Source organism: Schistocerca gregaria, chromosome 4 (assembly GCF_023897955.1).
Source record: "Schistocerca gregaria isolate iqSchGreg1 chromosome 4, iqSchGreg1.2, whole genome shotgun sequence".
Classification (NCBI taxonomy): domain Eukaryota; kingdom Metazoa; phylum Arthropoda; class Insecta; order Orthoptera; family Acrididae; genus Schistocerca; species Schistocerca gregaria.
In genome coordinates, this window is record NC_064923.1 from 407,375,993 (window position 1) to 407,395,931 (window position 19,939).

The 19,939-nt window shown below is 46.4% G+C and overlaps 1 protein-coding gene across 1 annotated transcript in view; it reads left to right on the forward strand.

The window, feature by feature from the left end:
- Positions 1-19,939, forward strand: part of LOC126268163 (importin-4-like) — a 124,042-nt gene that overhangs the window by 20,816 nt on the left and 83,287 nt on the right. Inside the window, exon 3 of the mRNA XM_049973740.1 lies at positions 4,261-4,435. Within this exon, the coding sequence (XP_049829697.1) occupies positions 4,261-4,435 (175 nt within the window). The remainder of the gene's footprint in view (positions 1-4,260; positions 4,436-19,939) is intronic.

Consider the following 19,939-nt stretch of genomic DNA (forward strand, 5'->3'; position numbering starts at 1 on the left):
CTATTATTGGCACTATAAATATCTTGCCACTCTTGTTCCTTGACAAGTTTTGAAAAACTCTGTTGCTGTTGGATTAACTTTACTACGTAGTTTGTAATTAAATACGACATTGGTTTGAGTACAAAAACCTTTTTGTGTTAAAATTTGTGCATCATGGTCTGAAAGGCCATTCGCCTTTTTACTAACAGAATGCCCATCTAGTAATGAAGAATGAATAAAAATATTGTCTATGACTGTGCTACTGTTCCCCTGCACCCTAGTTGGAAAAAAGTTTGCCTCAGATCATATGAATTTAGGAGATCTACCAACATCCTTCTTCTTGCACAATCATGTACAAAATTAATATTGTAGTCTTCACATATAACTACTTTCTGGTACTTCCTACAAAGTGAATGAAGAACCCTCTCTAGCTTAAGCAAAAATGGTCTGAAGTCTGAGTTAGGGGACCTATAAAACACAGCAATTAGTTTCACTAAATTCAACTAATGCTGCACAACTTTCAAATATCTGTTCAGGCAGTGTTGTGATATGTCTATGGACTCAAATGAAATACTGTTTTTTACGTACAAAACCACTACCCCACCCCGCAAGGAACTTCCTGAGAAACAGCCAGCTAATCTGTAGCCTGGTAAAGGAAGCCTCTGAATTATCGAATTTAAATGGTGCTCTGATGTACCCCCATCACTACACTGGTGGTCCATTGTTTATTCGGTCCACTCTTACAAGAGTTTCAGGGTGCTATTGTTTTTCTGCACTGTTGGCTCTAAATCTGCTGATCACATGGGATGTACCTTCACATCTTTTGTTGGCACTGAAGATCATCTCGTGCCTGCCATGCATGGGTTGTTTGCTGTAGAACCGATGGCCTTCTGTTGGGCCCTCTACCTTATTAAAAGGTCCTCCTTCACCTGAGTTTTTTTATGTACTGACTTAAGGAGTGGCCTTTAGGTTAGGTGTTTTTCAAGCCACCTCTTGGTTTCTGCCATCCACAACCTTCTTGCCAGTCTTGGTTGCTGCTGATTGTTCGGTTCACTTACATTGGGCTCCTGAGTAGTGAATTGCCAAATGTCACAGGGAGAGCAGACATCTACCACCCGTCCTGTGACCCCTTTAGGGGCAGATTTGTGATTTGTGGCTTTGTCAAATCTCTTTTTACTTACTAATGAGATGACTCCCCTGGTGGGCTACCCCATTGACTAATAAACTTCATGCAATCAAGGAGGGTGCCATCATGGCGGAGTTCTTCCCTCCACCCATACAGGGGGACCTACCATCCTTTACCGTCTTCATATTGGCCATACTGGGTTGACCTAGGGTTGTATACTCCACAATGAATGCCCCCTCTCCACTTGGGCCAGGTTCTCCCTCTCTTCTCCCTATGTTTTATCTGGTCTTCTATGCCATTTGTTTACCTTTTTCTTGCCTTCTTCACCTGATACGATCATGGTATGGTGCAGGTATTGGGAAGGGATGGTGGCGATGCTGGTACATGTCTCTGGCGTGCCCCTACTCTAGCCATTCCCCCACACTCCTGCTGCTCTTTACTTTTCGTGCTGCCCTTACATTCTATTTACCTCTTTATTTGCCCTTTTCCCCTTCCCTCTTGGCTGTGCTGTGCTGTTTCAGTTCCTCTTTTGCTTTCTGCCACCTTAAATCATGGACCGATGACCACGTTATGTGGTCCCCTCCCCCAGCCAGCCAGCCATCCATCCATCCATCTACCTGGGTACACTGTGCTTGGCCTTAGTTGTGCAGTCTTTAGTTTTGGAACTGCTGTCTGATAAAAAGCTGACTTGGCTGCTCCACACTTTTCAGCTAAAGGCTCCACACTTTTCAGCTAAAGACTAGCTGCTTCCAGAAGCTTAATGCACTGTGCTTCCTCGCCGCACATATTGGGGTTGCAGATTGTAGTACTTATCTCTGCATTTACTGGTCCCTGTTTTCATCCTAATTGCCTAAGAGTACCAGGTCTGATTTGGAAGCACCTTCACTATGAAACTATAAGGCATAGGCCATTGTGGAGTCAGACTGGCCACTCCGGTGTATTGTGGTCTAGTCCTGTAGATAGTCTGCTTGCAGACTTGAGAATCATCCTTCAGTTCAAACAGTACCAGCTGTTACACACTTACACAATCGTGATCCTACAATTTCCTACTCATCCAACTAATCGCACTAGTTTTGCATATGAGGGCACTGACCCAGACACCCACCCGCAGGTGGTATCACTATTTGGAGCATACTTTGCAGTCCTGAGACCTGGACTCATCTCCTTAAAATGTGCTCCCTGTGTTTTTCCTGTACATTTCCCTTGGTATCCAGGCAGTGTATTAGGACTGAACTATTTCAAGGTCCTGAAGTCTGTTGCTCCCTTGAGTTTTCAGTTTCTGTTCTTTTCAGTTCTTCATTAGTATAGGCATGCTGTCTTTATTTACACTGATAGCTCTAAAACTATGAATAAGGTTGGATATGCTTTTAAGTGTCCTGCCGGTCAGGAACAACATTGGTTGCCGGGAACATGCATTTATGACAAAGCTGATGGTCATTAACAGAGCCCTAAGCTTTATTAAAGGGGCCTCCTTTGACTATATTCTAATTTGTAGTGATTCAATGAGCAGTATCAGGCAACTGATCTGTGGTATCTACTTTTCACAACGTTTTGGACCTTTCTTATATTGCCTGCTTAACTGACTTCTGGTTCCTAAGTTGTGGGTATTGCAGGAAATGAACTGGCAGACTGCTTGGCTAGACGAACCATTACTTGTCCCATATTCATTTTGACAGTCTTGAATGTGGATTTGTTGGTGCAGATAAGGTGTCTGTCTCAGAAATGTAACATTGTTCGGTAAGCTACTCCCCCACTAATCTACCATCCTCGTGCCTCTGCATTTGTCATACTGAACTAACCCATAGTTTTATTTTGTGTAATGAGCTACCCCATCTTGTGGTTGTGGAGTGTTGTAGACAGCTCATATCCAGTGAAATGCCGCCACCTTCTGGCTGTCCATGATGAGCATGATCTTTGGAATTGTTTCTCTAATATTGGCAGGCTACTCAGAGACACTTAAACTAGTTCTCAGTTTCCTCCGTGATAGAGGTGTTAATTATGATACATGAAGTTTTAAACTACCTTCGGAATTGTTGAGATTGGGGCATCTCTTGTTGCTTGCTGCATCTGGTGACCTTTGACCCTGCATACTTTGACAGCTGCCCCTGTCGTCCCTCTTTTACTCTGCATTAATTGATTTTAGATGTTTGCCCATTCTGCTGCACCCTGTTTTAAGTTTTAGGGGTGTCACTGTTGAATAGCAGCTATTGCTCCCTCAGTAATGCTTTGACCCTAATGGAAAAGGGTGGTGGTCTTAGTATGCAGAGCTCGGGTCACACCCACCTTCTCCTGTAACCATTTCTCTCATCTTGCTTTATTATTGTCAGTCCTATTGATGTCCATGAAGTTTTCAGTCTTGTCACTTTTACTGTTCTGAATTCATGACAAGAAGGCATTCTTCACTCTGTAATTATCTTAACCTTTAGTTGGATTGATTGGGATTAGGTATGGGTGGGGTTTCTTTTGCCACTGATGAGCCTTGGGAGACCCCTCATCTCTTCTGACCTACCTACTGGCCCAATCCATATCCTTTCATTACCTCATAATTTTTTTCTCCACTTTGGCATCAGTGTTGCCTTCAGTGGATAGATTTTACCACCCCTGTGTACTTTCATTATCTCATCACATTCCTGGCAGATGTCACTAACTCCATATGAACTACCCATTGACTGAGGACTGATGACCCAACCAGTTCTCCTGGAAAATAAAATTAGCAGCTAGTACCTTTTAGTAGCTCTGTATGAATAAATGTAATAATTATCAAATTTATCTTCAGGTATCTGTTATCTTCAGGTATTTTTTAAGTCTCTTTCTCTTTCTATTTCTCCCCCCCCCCCCCCCCCAAATCAGCACCTGTGCTTGTCTAAAAGTGGATGTGTGTCCATTATAGCAAATCCATATTTCATGAGGGATTTAAACTAGTTGTTAGTCCCTGAGATACTAGTAATTAATGTTTTAATAAAATGGAGGAATTATCAGTGTGAACCCAAATGAATTTCCACTCAAGCACAGTCTGTAGACTTTGTCAAAATATGATTATAGTCATGCCTTTTTGTCGTCTATTAAGTAAATAAATTTCATGTGCTACAGTACAGACTGTAGTATCAACTCTGATGTATTAACAATGAGCACTTATTAAATTGGTGTTTATGCAGGATCAAACAAGGTATACTGGAGACTTTGGTCAAAGAACAGCAGAAAAGTGTGAAGACGTCCATTGCACAATTTGTTGGAATCCTGGTGAAACATGAGCTACCAAACCAGAGCTGGCCCGAAGTCCTGCAGTTTATTCAGCAGCTGTGTTCTAGTGAAAACTATGCAGATAAGGAAGTAAGTTGATTCCACCACTGAAAAAATTTATTTTTTTGGTAGGGAAGTAAATTGTTTTTCACTGAAGCTTTTGTAAACTTCATACTACTACCTCTGTTACTTTGACCATTCATAGTGCCTACTTAGTTATTGCTCTGACTTTGTTCCCAGCACAAACCTATAAAAAGTTTAGATGTGAATTGATTCTATTTAGTCTTAAATATTGTCTAATTGTAAGTACTCTAAGAAGACTGATGCAGCAAGATGCCAATTCACTTGTCACTGAAACAGACATGTTTGTGGTGTGACAGACATGAAATAACAAAAAAATTATATGCTTATGGAAATGTTTGCACCTTAACAGTTTTGGGCAGTGCAGGGAGGACACTATTTCAAATATCTCCCTAGACGTCAAAGATACTCAACAAAGTGAACTGCAGACACCAATCTCGGTGGAAAGTAACTAATCATGTAACTGAGTACAGCCATGTTCCAGTACGAAGTAGTGTATTGTTACCTTCTACTAAAAGTGCAAAAAAAAAATGTTATGGGAAACCCCAGTGGCTTGCTGTTAATGCGTGGTGGTGGTGGTGGTGGTGGTGGTGGTGGTAGAGGAGGAGGAATAACTATGATATATATTCTAGAACAGGTTGAAAGAGTGATTTGTAAGCAATCTTCTTCGTAGACTGATTGCACTCCCCAGTATTCTACCAATAAACAGAAGTTTGCCATCTGCTTTACCCAGGACTCAGCCTATGTAATCATTCCATTTCATATCCGTACAGTGTTACACCCACATATCTGTATGAATTGGCCAGTTCCAACTGTGGCTTATTGAAATTGTAGCCATAGGATATCATGGTTTTTTGCTTTGTGAAGTGCACAGTTTTACACTTCTGAAAATTTAAAGGAAGTTGCCAGTATTTGCACCACTGAGAAATCTTGTCAAGATCTGAATGAATATTTATGCAACTTCTTTTGGATAGTACTTGATCATAGAAAACTGCATCAACTGCAAAAAGTCTGTTAACATTAACATTGTCCACAAGATTGTTAATATACAACATGAATAGCAAGGGTTGTCTCACCACACTTCCCCAGTGCATAACCAAAGTTATAGTTCTACATCTGATGATGATTCTCCATCCAAGATAACATGCTGTGTCCTCCCTATAAAAAAATCCTCAATATAGTCAAAGGTTTCACTAATAAATAAATCTCGTTTGGCTAGGACCTCCTGTTGGGTAGACCGTTTGCCGAGTGCTAGTCTTTCAATTTGATGCCACTTCGGCGACTTGCACGTCAATTGGGATGAAATGATGATTAGGACAACACAACACTCAGTCCCTGAGCAGTGAAAATCTCCGACCCAACTGGGAATCGAACCCGGGCCCTTAGGATTGACATTCTGTCACGCTGACCACTCAGCTACTGGGGTGGGCAAAAGTTTCACTTGATACCCTATATGATCAAACTTTTGACAGTAAGCATAGGGGTTGTACTGAGTCAACTGCTTTTTGTAAATCTAAAAATACTGCATCTACCTGACTGCTTTGATCCAAAGCTTTCAGTATGTCCTGTGGGAAAAGTGTGTGTTGGGTTTCACAAGATTAATGATTGTGAAATCCATGGAGGAGGTCAATCTGTTAAAGATATCGCACTATGTTCAAGCACAGAATATGGTCTAAGATTCTAAAACTAATGGATGTCAAGTATATTGGACAGTAGTTTTGTGGATCAGTTCTACTATCCTTCTTGGAGAAGGGTGTGACCTGCACTTTCTTCAAACTATCAAGCATGGCTTTTTGTTAGTGATCTAAGATTACAGTTCAAAGGGGGTTAACTTGGCTGCAAATTCAGTACCAGAATCTGATAGGGACTCAATCGGGCCCTGGAGTGTTGTTCAGTTTTGATGATTTCAGTTGTTTCTCAACACCACTGATACTAATGCTGATTTCACTCTTCTTTTCAGTGGTCTGAATATTAAATTGGGGCAATTCACCTGAGTTTTTCTTTGTAAAGGCACATTTGAAAATGGAGTTAACTGTTTCAGCTTTTACTTCACGAACCTCAGTTTATTTGATTGCCTAGGGACTGGATACTAACTTTGCCTGTAATAGCCTTTACATATGACCAGAATGTCTTTGGTTTTTGTGAAAGATAAGTTGACAGTATTCTGCTCTGGTAGTCACAGAAGGCTTGACATGTTGCTCCCTTCACAAGAGAGTTTCATTCAGCATCTTTCTGTCCAAAGCCTTACACTGTTTTACACCTGTTATACAATGATTGCTGTTTCTTTAGAAGTTTCTTCAGTGACTGTGTACCATTATGAATTGTTGGACTGGATACGTATCTACCCAGTGGATGATCAACTGTTCTTTTAAGCTCAAACCGTAGTTCCTTTACATGCCCCTGCAATGTGCTGAAAGTTTAAAGTTCCATATTGAGATATGACCCTATTTTTTTATCTAGTTTACTGACCATATATATCTTCCTGCTTGTTTCGGTCGTCCTTTGTACTTTAGTAATCATTGTTGCCATAACCGCATCATGGTCACTGTTGATGTGGACATCCTCAAAGAGGTCAGGTCTATTTGCTCCCATTAAATTGAATAATGTCCATCATGAATGTGGTTCTAAATTCTGTTCTAGGTAGTTTTCAGAGAAGGCGTTTAGTAATGTTTCACAAGATGTCTCACTAACAAAACTGTAATGTTAGCTGTTAATTTTTGGATGATTAGTCTCCACAATTATTACAATATGATTGAGGAACTTATGTACAGGTGAACTGAGCTGTTCTGAAGTTTTCAGTTATATCAGATGAGTCTGGTGGGTGATAGGATCCATTTACAGCTTTATTCTGTTGTACAGTAATGTAATCGCTCTGTGGCCATTTTAAAGTATCACAAGTCATCATTGAAATATATTAAACTTGGCTCTATAGTGCAGGTTTCACAGTGTGTAAAGACATTCTGAAATAAAACAAATGTCTGACATACAGTAATTAGCTGTGTCGTAAATTGATCACCAAATCCAGTCAGTACATGGGCAGGCACTATTACATAAATTGACGGTCAATTTTTGAGCAGTAAACAGTGTATTTCAGGACCAACATGTACCATAACCTTGTGCAACCAAAGCTCAAAACACCCTTCCTGAAACTGACACATTGAAGAGTCCATATAATTCCGGTGTAAACTAGAAGATAAACAAGGTTCTGTCTCTTGTGGCTGAGTCCTATGTTGCCATTAGTCGTTCTTATCTTACAGAAACCACTCAACTTTCCTGCAATTTGCATTGAACGAGAGTGTAATTTGAGATCACTGATACATTGTTGCATTTGTGTAAAAGTGTGCTCTTTGTTTTATGAATGCACTCTTACACACATTACATTTTCAAATTGGGCTACACCACACATCCATTGTAACTGAAACTGTTATTGTTTATTCAGAAAAGGAAGCTTTATAAAATATGTGACAACATCGCTCATCTGGGTGCAATAAAGTGGATTTGTGTTTTGAGGCAGAATTTGCATCTATATTCACTTTTATCACAAATGTAAGTTTTTCAATCTTATGTGTATTTCTCAGGTGTAAATAATGGTATCTGTTAGTAGTTACCTAATGTTCTAGGGTACTAATTTTCAGGTGAGTGCACTGGAAGTGTACGACAAGTGAGTGAGAAATTGGTTTTTCCAAATAAAAATTCTGAAACTTTTTCTTAACTGTAGTAGTTACATAATCTTAAATATTTTGTTTATATTGTGCAGCATATTACTTCTAACCTACTCTCCCATGTAAGACATTAACCATTCTGTTCACTAACCATCCACAGTTTTTCTACCATTACCACCTGGTTGTCACCTCCCTCTACACCACACCCAATCCCAATGACCTTGCTGCAATTGAATTGACTTTCCCAATGTTTGACACCAAACCTACAACTTCCGTCTGTCACTGTGTCTTAACTATATCCTCACCCATAATTACTTCTCCTTTGACGGCATCACATACAAACAGATCCTTTGTATGGCCGTGGACCTCACTTGGCACCATTTTATGCTAATCTCTCCATGGGCCATCTGGAGGCATCCTTAATAGCAACCCAGAATCCCTTCTCACCTGATTAAGTCACTGATGGCATCATTATGATGTGGATAGAGGTTGAGCACACCCTATCCACATTTCTCCAGAACCTCAGTACCTTCTCCCTCTTCACTTCACCTTCTCCTTCTCACTCTAACATGCTGACTTGCTCGGTGTCAACTTCATCATGGATAGCTCAGTCAGGCCCTCCATCCATATCAAATGTACCAGCCACCAACAGTATTTCCACTTTGACAGCTGTCGCCCATTCCACACAGAGAAGTCACTCCCATACAGCCTAGCCATGCTGGGTGTGTACCTCTTTAAGGCCTTCAAAGACCGAAATTACCCTCCCGACCACGTCCAGAATCGGATCTCCTGTGCCTTCTCTCTCCCATCCCCTGCATACCCACAGTTTGACCATCAAGCAGTGTTCCTCTTGACTCAGTACCACGTGGGTCTGGAACACCTGAATCACATTCGCTGCAGGGATTTTGGCTACCTCTCATTGTGCACTGAAATGAAAAATATACCCCCCCCCCCCCCTGCTCTCCCACAATAGTACACTGTTGCCCAACCTTACCTATGCAGCATCTATTTCTGTCCCTATTCCACCACTGCTCTCAACGTCTTGTACCACCAACAGTTGATTCCCTGTAATAGACCTAGATGAAAAGCCTTTCCCATACATTTTCCACCACCACCTCCTCCTATTGTTGTCCTGTCACAGCCATCTCCTAGCCTACTCCATCAAAGGCAAGGCTGTAACAACTATGCAGCATTCTTCTTTGGTGTGACTGCTATAAAATTCTGTCCCTGTGAATGGCCACTGCCACACTGACTGAGAAAACCGGGGCACCTAGTTGCCAAGCATGCCACCTAAAATGTAGTGCTAGATTTCAGTGATTGCTTTACTGCCTGTGCTTTCTGGATTCTTCCCTCAAACACCAACCATTCTGAGTTGTGCTTTGAGAACTCCAACATCATTTTCTTTATTTCTCCCTCCCCCCACCCACCAGGTATTGCATGTTTCTTTCGCAAGTTCGTATGTGGTGCACATGGGGCCCTGAGCTATTGCAACCCTTTCTTCCTTCCCCCCCCCCCCCCCCCCCCCCTGCAGTTATGGGGGTTAGAATTGGCCCAAGGTATTACTGCCTGTCACAAGAGGCGACTAAAAGGAGTGTCTCACTTTTCGGCCCTATGAGTTCAGGTCCCATTCTATGGTTTGACGTGCTGCTTTCAAAATTCTACAGAAGTGCAGGACATATTGGGAAGAATGCCTTCTGTGGTGCCAGAGTACCCTTGCATTCGGTCTCCTGAATCTCTTGTCATGGCTTTGTCTACATCTGCGATTCAACTATTTGGGGGAGGACACTTTCCAGTGTATGTCATCTTCTGTTGTCTCCTGTCCTCTTTCGCCCACAAGACGTTGGATTTATCTGCACTCAAAACCAGCACGTTAGCCATGCCATTGTGGTGGGGCTGTCATGTACCCATTTGGTGGTAGCCCCCTGACAACACAGGGATTGCACTGCTGATGCCCGAGCTGTAAACACCCCACGTATGCCGAGGAGTAGATGGCTGTCTTCCTGAGCATCAGGACTCCTGGCAACAGTCATCATGCCAGTAGGCCTTTGTTGTGAGTGGGTGGTGCCCGTGGGGAGCACCCCTGATCAGTGTGTGTGGCATCAGGGCCGACGACCCGCAATGAAGCAGACTGTCTTCTCTTGCTGGTGACCGTACAGTGCCAGCAGTCTCTTGAAGGGCAAGATCGAATACAATGTGGACAGGTGTGACCCTAAATCGGTCCCCTCTCTCACTACACCATGGGAGGAACGTAGAGTTACAGAACAGAGAGCCATATTCGCCTCGGACAAAGCCCCAATTTTTCACTGAACACCTTGAGGATAAGTTTGGAGCAGTGACAGCACTGTCAGAGATAAGAAAAGGTGCAGTCTTAATTCAGACAGCATCCCCAGCCAAATACCGAGTGTTACTCGCCTGTGACAAGCTGGCTGATATTTTTGTTTCCTTCACTCATGATAAGACTCAACATGGTCCAGGGGATTATTTTCCATCGTGACCCCCTCTTGCAGCCTGATGATGAGCTCCGCACCAATTTACAATGACAGGGTGTTCATTTCATTTGGCACGTTTTCAGAGGACCAAAAGACAGCGGGGTTGCTACTGGTGCCTTCATCTTGGCCTTAGCGTGTGATTCATTGCCTGAAAAGGTCAAGGTGATGGTTTCCTGCTGTGATGTTAAACTGTATGTCCCTCCTTCTATGCAGTGCTTAAAGTGCTGGAAGTTTGGGTACACGTCTTCCCACTGCACTTCCAGCACATGTCGAGACTGTGGACATCCACTGCATCCAGATACTCAATGCGTGCCACCTCCAACTTGCATCAACTGTGGTGAGCACCACTCCCCCTTCTCGCCAGACTGCCCAGTACTCCAAAAGGAGCAGAAAATCATGGAGTTAAGACTTGGACCAGTAGACGTAACACAGTCGAACCGTAAATTTGAAAGATTACACCCCATTTGGTTAATGTCAACATACACTGAAGTTACATCACCATTGCTGTCCCAAGTGCCTGTGGCTCCTCACTCTGTGCAATGAACAGTGAGCCCTGGCCACCAGAATACATCTGCCTCCTTGGTGATAGGGGGCAAATCCTCCTCCGTTGCTCCCAAGGCAACTACTTCGGAAGCAAGGCCCCTCGTTCTCCCCAAATGCAGGGAACATCGGCCTCTCCCCCCCTGCTGGAGAAGCAGCAGCCTCCTCCAGCTCCTCTCATGCAGGAGTAGTCCCTTGGGGCCCTCTCTTCCAAGGTCTCCACTAATACCACGGCAGACACTCGCCCGTGGCTCAAGGAGCCAAAAACTGCTGGACGAAGAGCTTAAGTCATCCTTCGTGCCTGAAGCTGTTCTGGAGCAAACTTCCCAGCAAGTCCCTAAGGAGGAGAGAGAGAGAGAGAGAGAGAGAGAGAGAGAGAGAGAGAGAGAGAGAGCACAAACTAAGTAGTAGTCTGCTAAGTAAAAGAACCCTCTGGTGGCCCCAACACCACCACTCCCTATCAATTTCGCATATGAGGATGCAATGGAGATCTTAGTGCCCCCTGCGGACCTGGATATCACTGGTGCCTCATCCGCCATAGAAATGGCTACAAATAATCTGTCGGAGACAGCAGGCGGCCCTGAGGCATAACCTGTCTCCTTGCGCACTTCATGCCTTCCCAGCCTTACGGTAATACCATTCTCCAGTGGAATTGTGGCAGTTTCTCCCACCACCTGGCTGAGCTACGGCAACTGTTAAGTTTTACACCTGCTTTCTGCGTTGCCCTCCAGGAAACCTGGTTTCCAGCAATGCTGACCCCTGCCATCCGTGGCTATAAGGGACATTACAGGAACCGTAGCAACTATAATAGTGTCAGATGGAGTTTGCGTCTATGCCCTGAACTCGGTATGCGGTGAACCTGTGCCCATTCAAAACCATCTTGAAACTGTGGCTGTCAGGGTTTGGAAGACACAGGAAATAACTGTCTGCAATGTATATCTTCCTCCAGATGGTGCAGTACCCCTGAACGCATTGGCTGCTCGTGATCTTCAACCAGATATGATGTGATGGGGTCTTTCCATTGCACTAGCGGGAGACATCGTACCAGTGCTCAAACCCAGCAAGAAACCACTTGATGTGGAGAGCTATCGGCCCATCAGCCTCACCAACGTTCTTCACAAGGTGCTGGAACATATGGTGTATTGGTGGTTGGGTTGGGTCGGGTCGGGTCCTGGAGTCACATGGCGTACTGGCTCAGTGCCAGGGCGGCTTCCGCCTGGGTCACTCCACCACTGATAATCTTGTGTCCGACAAGTCTGCCATCCGAACAGTCTTTCCCAGTTCCCAACACCTAGTTGTCGTCTCTTGATTTACGAAAAGCATGTGACACCACCTGGCGACATCATCCTCCTTGGCGCATTATACAAGTGGGGTATCAGAGACCCACTCCAGATTTTTATTCAGAATTACTTGTCGCTTCGTACTTTCCATGTCCAAGTTGGTACCTCCCACTTCCCAATCTGCCTTAAACTAGTAAATGACTCGCTACATGAACTTAAGCCCCCAAAATGGTCAGCAGGGCTAACTGGATGGGTTTCAGCCATCTGGCTGTGTTTAAACACTGCAACAGTGTCCAAGGATAGATGGACCACATCACACAAGTGATCTGTCATACCGTTGTCCTCTCCATCGCACAGTTTTCAGGTCATCTTAGGAGGGTACCAGTACTTCGGTGGAAAGATGAGTGCCGTTCGATGACCCCGGAAAGGTGTGCAGTTCTCAGGCTTTTTAAATGCCTACTGACAGCAGGCAACCTTAGAACCTTTAGAGTCGCCAGGGCTAAGGCTTGACGCATCATTAGGGAGAGTAAGGAAAGGTCATGGCAAGCGTTCCTGGGCTCCATCAATCGTTCCACTTCTATAAAAGTATGGGAAGCCATCCAGAAGATTTCTGGTAAACAGATGTTTACAGATAGCAACAGTGCTGAAACAGAGCTGCCTCCAAACAACACCCAGAGACATTGCTCGGACGCTATCCAAACATTTTGCACAAACTAGTGTCAATACAAGCAGAGATTTGGCATTTCATCGCTATCATGTGACTGTATACAGGGAAAAGTTGGACTTCCGGTTAAACAGTTCTGAGGTCTAAAATTCCCCTTTCTTCATGTGGGAGCACGAATAGGCACTGAGATTCATGACACTGCACACAGTCACGACCAAATCAGGTACTGCACACTTAGACATTTGCCAGCAGCAACAAAGGAAATCCTCCTTGAATGTTTTAATCTAATATGGCAGACAGGCAACTTCTCCAACTCGTGGAGGGAGACAGTTCTGATCCCTCTCCTCGAACCAGGAAAGGGCTGCCCGTGTCCCAGACGTTACTAAAATATCGCCTTAACGAGCTGTGTAGGAAAGACTGTGGAGTGAAAGGTTAACCATTGTGTGGTCTGGTTGTTAGAGACTAGGCAAGTCCTTAGCTGTTCTCAGTGTGGATTCCAAAGATTTTGGTCCCCTGTTGACAATCTGACCCTCCTAGAGGTGGCTATTCAGCAGGCTTTCCTCCGTAAGCATCACTGTATCAGCATATTCTTAGATATAAGTAAGGCATACAATACTACTTGAGACTATGTATTCTTTCACAACTGTATCAGTGGGTCTTTCATGTCGCAGCAGTTTTCTAGAACCCAAGTTGGTGGCAAGCTGTCAGATCGATTTCAGTGGGAGAATGGGTTCCTCAGGGCAGTGTTTTAAGTGTTACTGTCTTTGCCATAACCATCAATAGTATTACATCTGCGGTAAGGTGTCCTTTACAGTGATTCTTATTTGTAGACAGATTTTGCTGTTTCCTGTTTCTCCTCCTGTGTTGCAACGGCAAACTGTCAGTTGAAACTTAGTGTGGAGGTTAGAGAAGTGGGCTGCAAAGGTGGGATTAACGTGCCTTAGCCACAGCTCTTGGTGAACAGACAGGGTGTGTCTCCTTCCGTTTTATCAGGCTTTTGTGCATTCACAGCTGGATTATGGTTGCATGGTAGTGAGGCCCTCTTATTTGAAGATCATTGGTGTTGTCTGTCATGAGGATTCGGCTGGCCAAGGGTGCTTAATGTAAGAGTCCTACACCTAGCCTCTGTGCCGAGGCACGGGAACTGCCATTTACCATCCAGCGCCAGCTCCTCATGGTGTGTCGGACGTGTAAGTTCCTTGCAGCTCCAGCTTAACCCACACATCATACCGTTGCTCCTCCACCTCTGCAATGCCTGTTTTCCAACTGTCCACGAGCCACAATGCCATTTGGGATCTGCATGCAATGTGTGCTGGAGTCACTTGGTGTGAAGCCAGTACGACCTCAAATCCTGGGTTTTAACTGCCAGTCACCCTGGATACTTGAGAGGCCCGTAGTGATTTTAGTTTTGGTGCATTACACACACACACACACACACACACACACACACACACACACACATGCTATCTCTCTCTCTCTCTCTCTCTCTCTCTCTCTCTCCTGTTGCCATATTACGGTCCCTCCTGATCCAGAGCTCTACTTCATTACCTAACACCGGACTGTGATCCCCCAGTTCAGATTCTTGGGTCTTCTTTTTGACAACAAGATTACCCCGTTACACCATGTCACCTGAAGGTTGGCTGCTTGGATAAACTCAATGTTCTTCACTTCCTTGCCCCATCTATTGGGGATGGACACTATCATGGTATCCATTTGGCCACTGGTGCCTTTCACACTAGCCCTGTCAATAGACTTCAGGTTGATGCTGAAATTCCTTGCCTTTCGATTTGGCGGTTCTAGCTTCTGGTCTCCTATTCCATCATTGTCCTCTCCTCCTCTGGTCACCTGTCCTATTCTATTCTTTTCGCAGCTTTGGGCCTTTGCTCACAAGCTCGAGTGGGTTTACCCATTGGGCTCTGCCTCACTTCTCTCCACCATGATTTCCATCTCTCCTTGTCCTCTTCCCCATTTTCTCTTAAAACCATACCACCATCTCCTTGGTTAGTTCCTCGGTCCTCAATTTGGTGAGTCTCTTCCTGGGTCCAAAAGCCTCCAAGGTTCAGTAGTGTTCTGTTCTATGTTCCAGACTCTCTTATGGGGCTTCGAGGATGCCATTGCTTTTCACGCTGATGGCTCTAAATCTAATGATCCTGTGGGATATGCCTCAGAATCCTCTACTGGCACGGAACATCTCTTGCCTGGCATGTACGAGTGTTTCCTCTGGAATTGGCCATTTATCAGGCCCTCTGTTTCATTAAGTAGTCATCCAGCACCCAAGTTTTGTTATGTATTAACTTCAGGCTATCATTCTGTGTTTTGCCCTCCATCCCTTGGTCTCTGCCATCCATGACCCTTTTGCTGATCTTGGTGATGCTATGCTACTTGTTCAGTTGACTTCCTTCAGGTTACTGGCTAAGCAGGCATCTCGGGCAATGAACTAGCTGATCATGTGGCTTGAGGGTTGGTTACCAAACCCGCCCCCCCCCCCTTACGGACAGTGGCATGACTGGCTTTAGCCAGTTCACCCCAAATTCAAATTGTCGTCCTGTGGTTATCCAATGGAATTTTAATGGGTATCACTGTCATCTTCCGGACTTGACATCCCTTCCTTTGTTTTACTGTGCAGCTTGTGTGATTCTGCAGGAATCTCATTTTACTTATCACTCACCGACCCTCCATGGGTTCCTCGCTTTGTCGAAATCGGTTCGGCCCCGTGGGCCTCTGGAGAAGTTTGTACGTTGGTCTGTATGGGTGTTGCTAGCACGTGGATTCCTCTTCAAACTACATTGGAAGCGGTTGCTATTAGGGTCCACCTGGACCCTGGGGTCACGGTTTGCCATCTTTATCTTCCTCCTGACGGGACTCTTACACCTGCTACCTTAACTGCCCTTCTTCAGCAACTTCCTCCTCCCTTCCTCCTTCTCGGGAATTTTAATACTCGTCATCCCTTGGGGGGCAGTGCATTTCCATCTAGTCGGGGTCATCTCATGATCTAGTAGAAACTGGTCTATGACTTGTGCTTCTTAATGACGGCTCCCATACTCATTCCAGTGCTGGTCATGGTACCTTTTCTGCCATTGATCTTTCTTTCTTTTCCCTCCCTCCTCCCTTCATCACACTGGTCACCACATGATGTGATAGTGACCACTTCCCGTGGATTATCTCGCTCCCTTCCCGCTCCCTGATGGACAGGTTACCTCGCTGGTCTTTCCAGCATGCTGATTGGCCTCTATATGCTGCACAGGTCATTTTTTCTCCGTCTTTGTCGGGGTGTATTGATGACTTCCTACGTGACGTGTCTGATGTGATTGTTCATGCTGCTAGCCTTGCTATACTGTGCTCATCTGGACCATTTCGCCACCGGCAAGTTCCTTGGTTAGTAAGGCCGTTGCCATTTATGATCGTCATCGAGCTTTGCAACACCTTAAGAGGCACCCATGTTGCCAATCTTATTACCTTTAAACGTCTTCGTGCCAAAGCCTGTTACTTAATCAAATGGAGCAAACGGATATGTTGGAAATGCTGTCTCTTCCCTCGCTTTTTCTGTCCCTATGTCATGGGTATGGGCTGCACTTCTCTCTCCAAGGTTGCCATCGGCAGTCTACCCTCCCGGCCCTTCACCTCCTGGATGGCCTTTGCACAGACCCATTGATTCTCGCAGAACAACTTATGACCCATTTTGCAACAGCATCAGCATCAAAATCCTATCTGGCTGTTTTCCTTCACCAGAAACAGTGGGCCAAAGCTTCCGCCTTATTTTTTACACCTTGTCAGTCAGAATCTTACAACGAACCTTTTACTAAATGGGAACTTCTTGCTACACTTTATCCTCCTGATACGGCCCCTGGCTCACTCCATTCATAGCCAACTGTTTCAACATCTCAGTGCTCCAAAACGGCAACATCTTTTCCAAGTGTTCAACTGTATTTGGCTCCAGGGTGAATTCCCTTCTCAATGGAGGGATAGCATGGTGGTTTCCTTCCTTAAGCCTGGTAAGAACCCCTGTTTGTCGAAAGCTATTGGCCAATTAGTCTGACAAACGTTGTTTGCAAGTTACTTGAACGGCTGGTTGCCCATCGGCTCAATTGGATCCTCGAATCTTGGGATCTATTGTCCCCTTACCAATGTGGCTTCCAAGAGGGACGGTCTCTGATCGATCACTTACTTCGCTTGGAAACTGCAGTTTGGCAGGCTTTTTCCCAGCGCCACCATTTGGTTGCAGTATTTTTCAAACTTTGCAAGGCCTATGACACAGCTTGGCACCATCTTTCTTAAACTTCTTGATTCATGAGTGTGGTCTTTGGGGCCCACTCCGATTTTTATCTGCCAGTTTCTGCTCCATTGATCGTTCAGGGCTCGGGTTGGTACTGTTTTTTGTTCGCCATGGACCCAGGAGAATGGTATCCCACAGGGTTCCATATTGAGTGTACTTCTTTTCCTCATTGCTATAGATGGACTTGTGGTCTGTCAGTCCTTTGGTCATCCGTGCTCTGTATGTGGTTAGTATCTGCATTTGGGTTAGTTCCTCTTTGATGGCCTCTGCAGAGTGGCAGCTCCTGGGTGCTATACTGTGTGCCTCTGCATGGACCCACTCACAAGAGTTTAAAGTGACTCCTTTAAAATCACGAGTGGTCCATTTGTCGCCGTACAATGGTCCACCCCAATCCGGAGCTCTACCTTGACGCACAATAATTACCTGTGGTCCCACAGTTTCGTTTCCTGTGTCTTCTTTTCAACTATAAGCTCACTTGGTTAACTGAAAGGATGGTGGTTCAGGCCCACCCGGGGGCCCTAAAACCCCCCTGCGGGTCCGGGGACTAGAATAGGCCCTAGGTATTCCTGCCTATTGTAAGAGCCGACTAAAAGGAGTCACTCCCCCTCAAGGGGGTAGTTAGTGCCTCTGTCCGCAGATGGACGGTTCCATGACCTATATTTGCAGTCATTTTGGTTTGTTCACTTCTTCTGATTTCTTTCTTCCTTCCTTTGGTTGGTTCCTTTCTTTGTTCTTCTCCATCTCACTGTCTTACTCCTCCTCCTTGCCCTCTTCTCCTCCTCCTCCTTGCCCTCTTCTCCTCCTCCTCCTTGCCCTCTTCTCCTCCTCCTCCTCCTTGCCCTCTTCTCCTCCTCCTCCTCCTTGCCCTCTTCTCCTCCTCCTCCTCCTTGCCCTCTTCTCCTCCTCCTCCTCCTTGCCCTCTTCTCCTCCTCCTCCTCCTCCTTGCCCTCTTCTCCTCCTCCTCCTCCTTGCCCTCTTCTCCTCCTCCTCCTCCTCCTTGCCCTCTTCTCCTCCTCCTCCTCCTTGCCCTCTTCTCCTCCTCCTCCTCCTCCTCCTTGCCCTCTTCTCCTCCTCCTCCTCCTTGCCCTCTTCTCCTCCTCCTCCTCCTCCTCCTCCTTGCCCTCTTCTCCTCCTCCTCCTCCTCCTTGCCCTCTTCTCCTCCTCCTCCTCCTTGCCCTCTTCTCCTCCTCCTCCTCCTCCTTGCCCTCTTCTCCTCCTCCTCCTCCTTGCCCTCTTCTCCTCCTCCTCCTCCTCCTCCTTGCCCTCTCCTCCTCCTCCTCCTCCTCCTTGCCCTCTCCTCCTCCTCCTCCTCCTCCTTGCCCTCTCCTCCTCCTCCTCCTCCTCCTCCTCCTCCTTGCCCTCCTCTCCTCCTCCTCCTCCTCCTCCTCCTCCTTGCCCTCTTCTCCTCCTCCTCCTCCTCCTCCTCCTCCTCCTTGCCCTCTTCTCCTCCTCCTCCTCCTCCTCCTCCTCCTCCTCCTTGCCCTCTTCTCCTCCTCCTCCTCCTCCTCCTCCTCCTCCTCCTTGCCCTCTTCTCCTCCTCCTCCTCCTCCTCCTTGCCCTCTTCTCCTCCTCCTCCTCCTTGCCCTCTTCTCCTCCTCCTCCTCCTTGCCCTCTTCTCCTCCTCCTCCTCCTTGCCCTCTCCTCCTCCTCCTCCTCCTCCTCCTCCTCCTTGCCCTCTCCTCCTCCTCCTCCTCCTCCTCCTCCTCCTTGCCCTCTCCTCCTCCTCCTCCTCCTCCTCCTCCTCGCCCTCTTCTCCTCCTCCTCCTCCTCCTCCTCCTCCTTGCCCTCTTCTCCTCCTCCTCCTCCTCCTTGCCCTCTTCTTCTCCTCCTCCTCCTCCTTGCCCTCTTCTTCTCCTCCTCCTCCTCCTTGCCCTCTTCTTCTCCTCCTCCTCCTCCTTGCCCTCTTCTTCTCCTCCTCCTCCTCCTCCTTGCCCTCTTCTTCTCCTCCTCCTCCTCCTCCTTGCCCTCTTCTTCTCCTCCTCCTCCTCCTCCTTGCCCTCTTCTTCTCCTCCTCCTCCTCCTCCTTGCCCTCTTCTTCTCCTCCTCCTCCTCCTCCTTGCCCTCTTCTTCTTCTCCTCCTCCTCCTCCTTGCCCTCTTCTTCTCCTCCTCCTCCTCCTTGCCCTCTTCTTCTCCTCCTCCTCCTCCTTGCCCTCTTCTCCTCCTCCTCCTCCTCCTTGCCCTCTTCTCCTCCTCCTCCTCCTCCTTGCCCTCTTCTCCTCCTCCTCCTCCTCCTTGCCCTCTTCTCCTCCTCCTCCTCCTTGCCCTCTTCTCCTCCTCCTCCTCCTTGCCCTCTTCTTCTTCTCCTCCTCCTTGCCCTCTTCTCCTCCTCCTCCTCCTTGCCCTCTTCTCCTCCTCCTCCTCCTCCTCCTCCTCCTCCTCCTTGCCCTCTTCTCCTCCTCCTCCTCCTCCTTGCCCTCTTCTCCTCCTCCTCCTCCTCCTTGCCCTCTTCTCCTCCTCCTCCTCCTCCTTGCCCTCTTCTCCTCCTCCTCCTCCTCCTTGCCCTCTTCTCCTCCTCCTCCTCCTCCTCCTCCTTGCCCTCTTCTCCTCCTCCTCCTCCTCCTTGCCCTCTTCTCCTCCTCCTCCTCCTCCTTGCCCTCTTCTCCT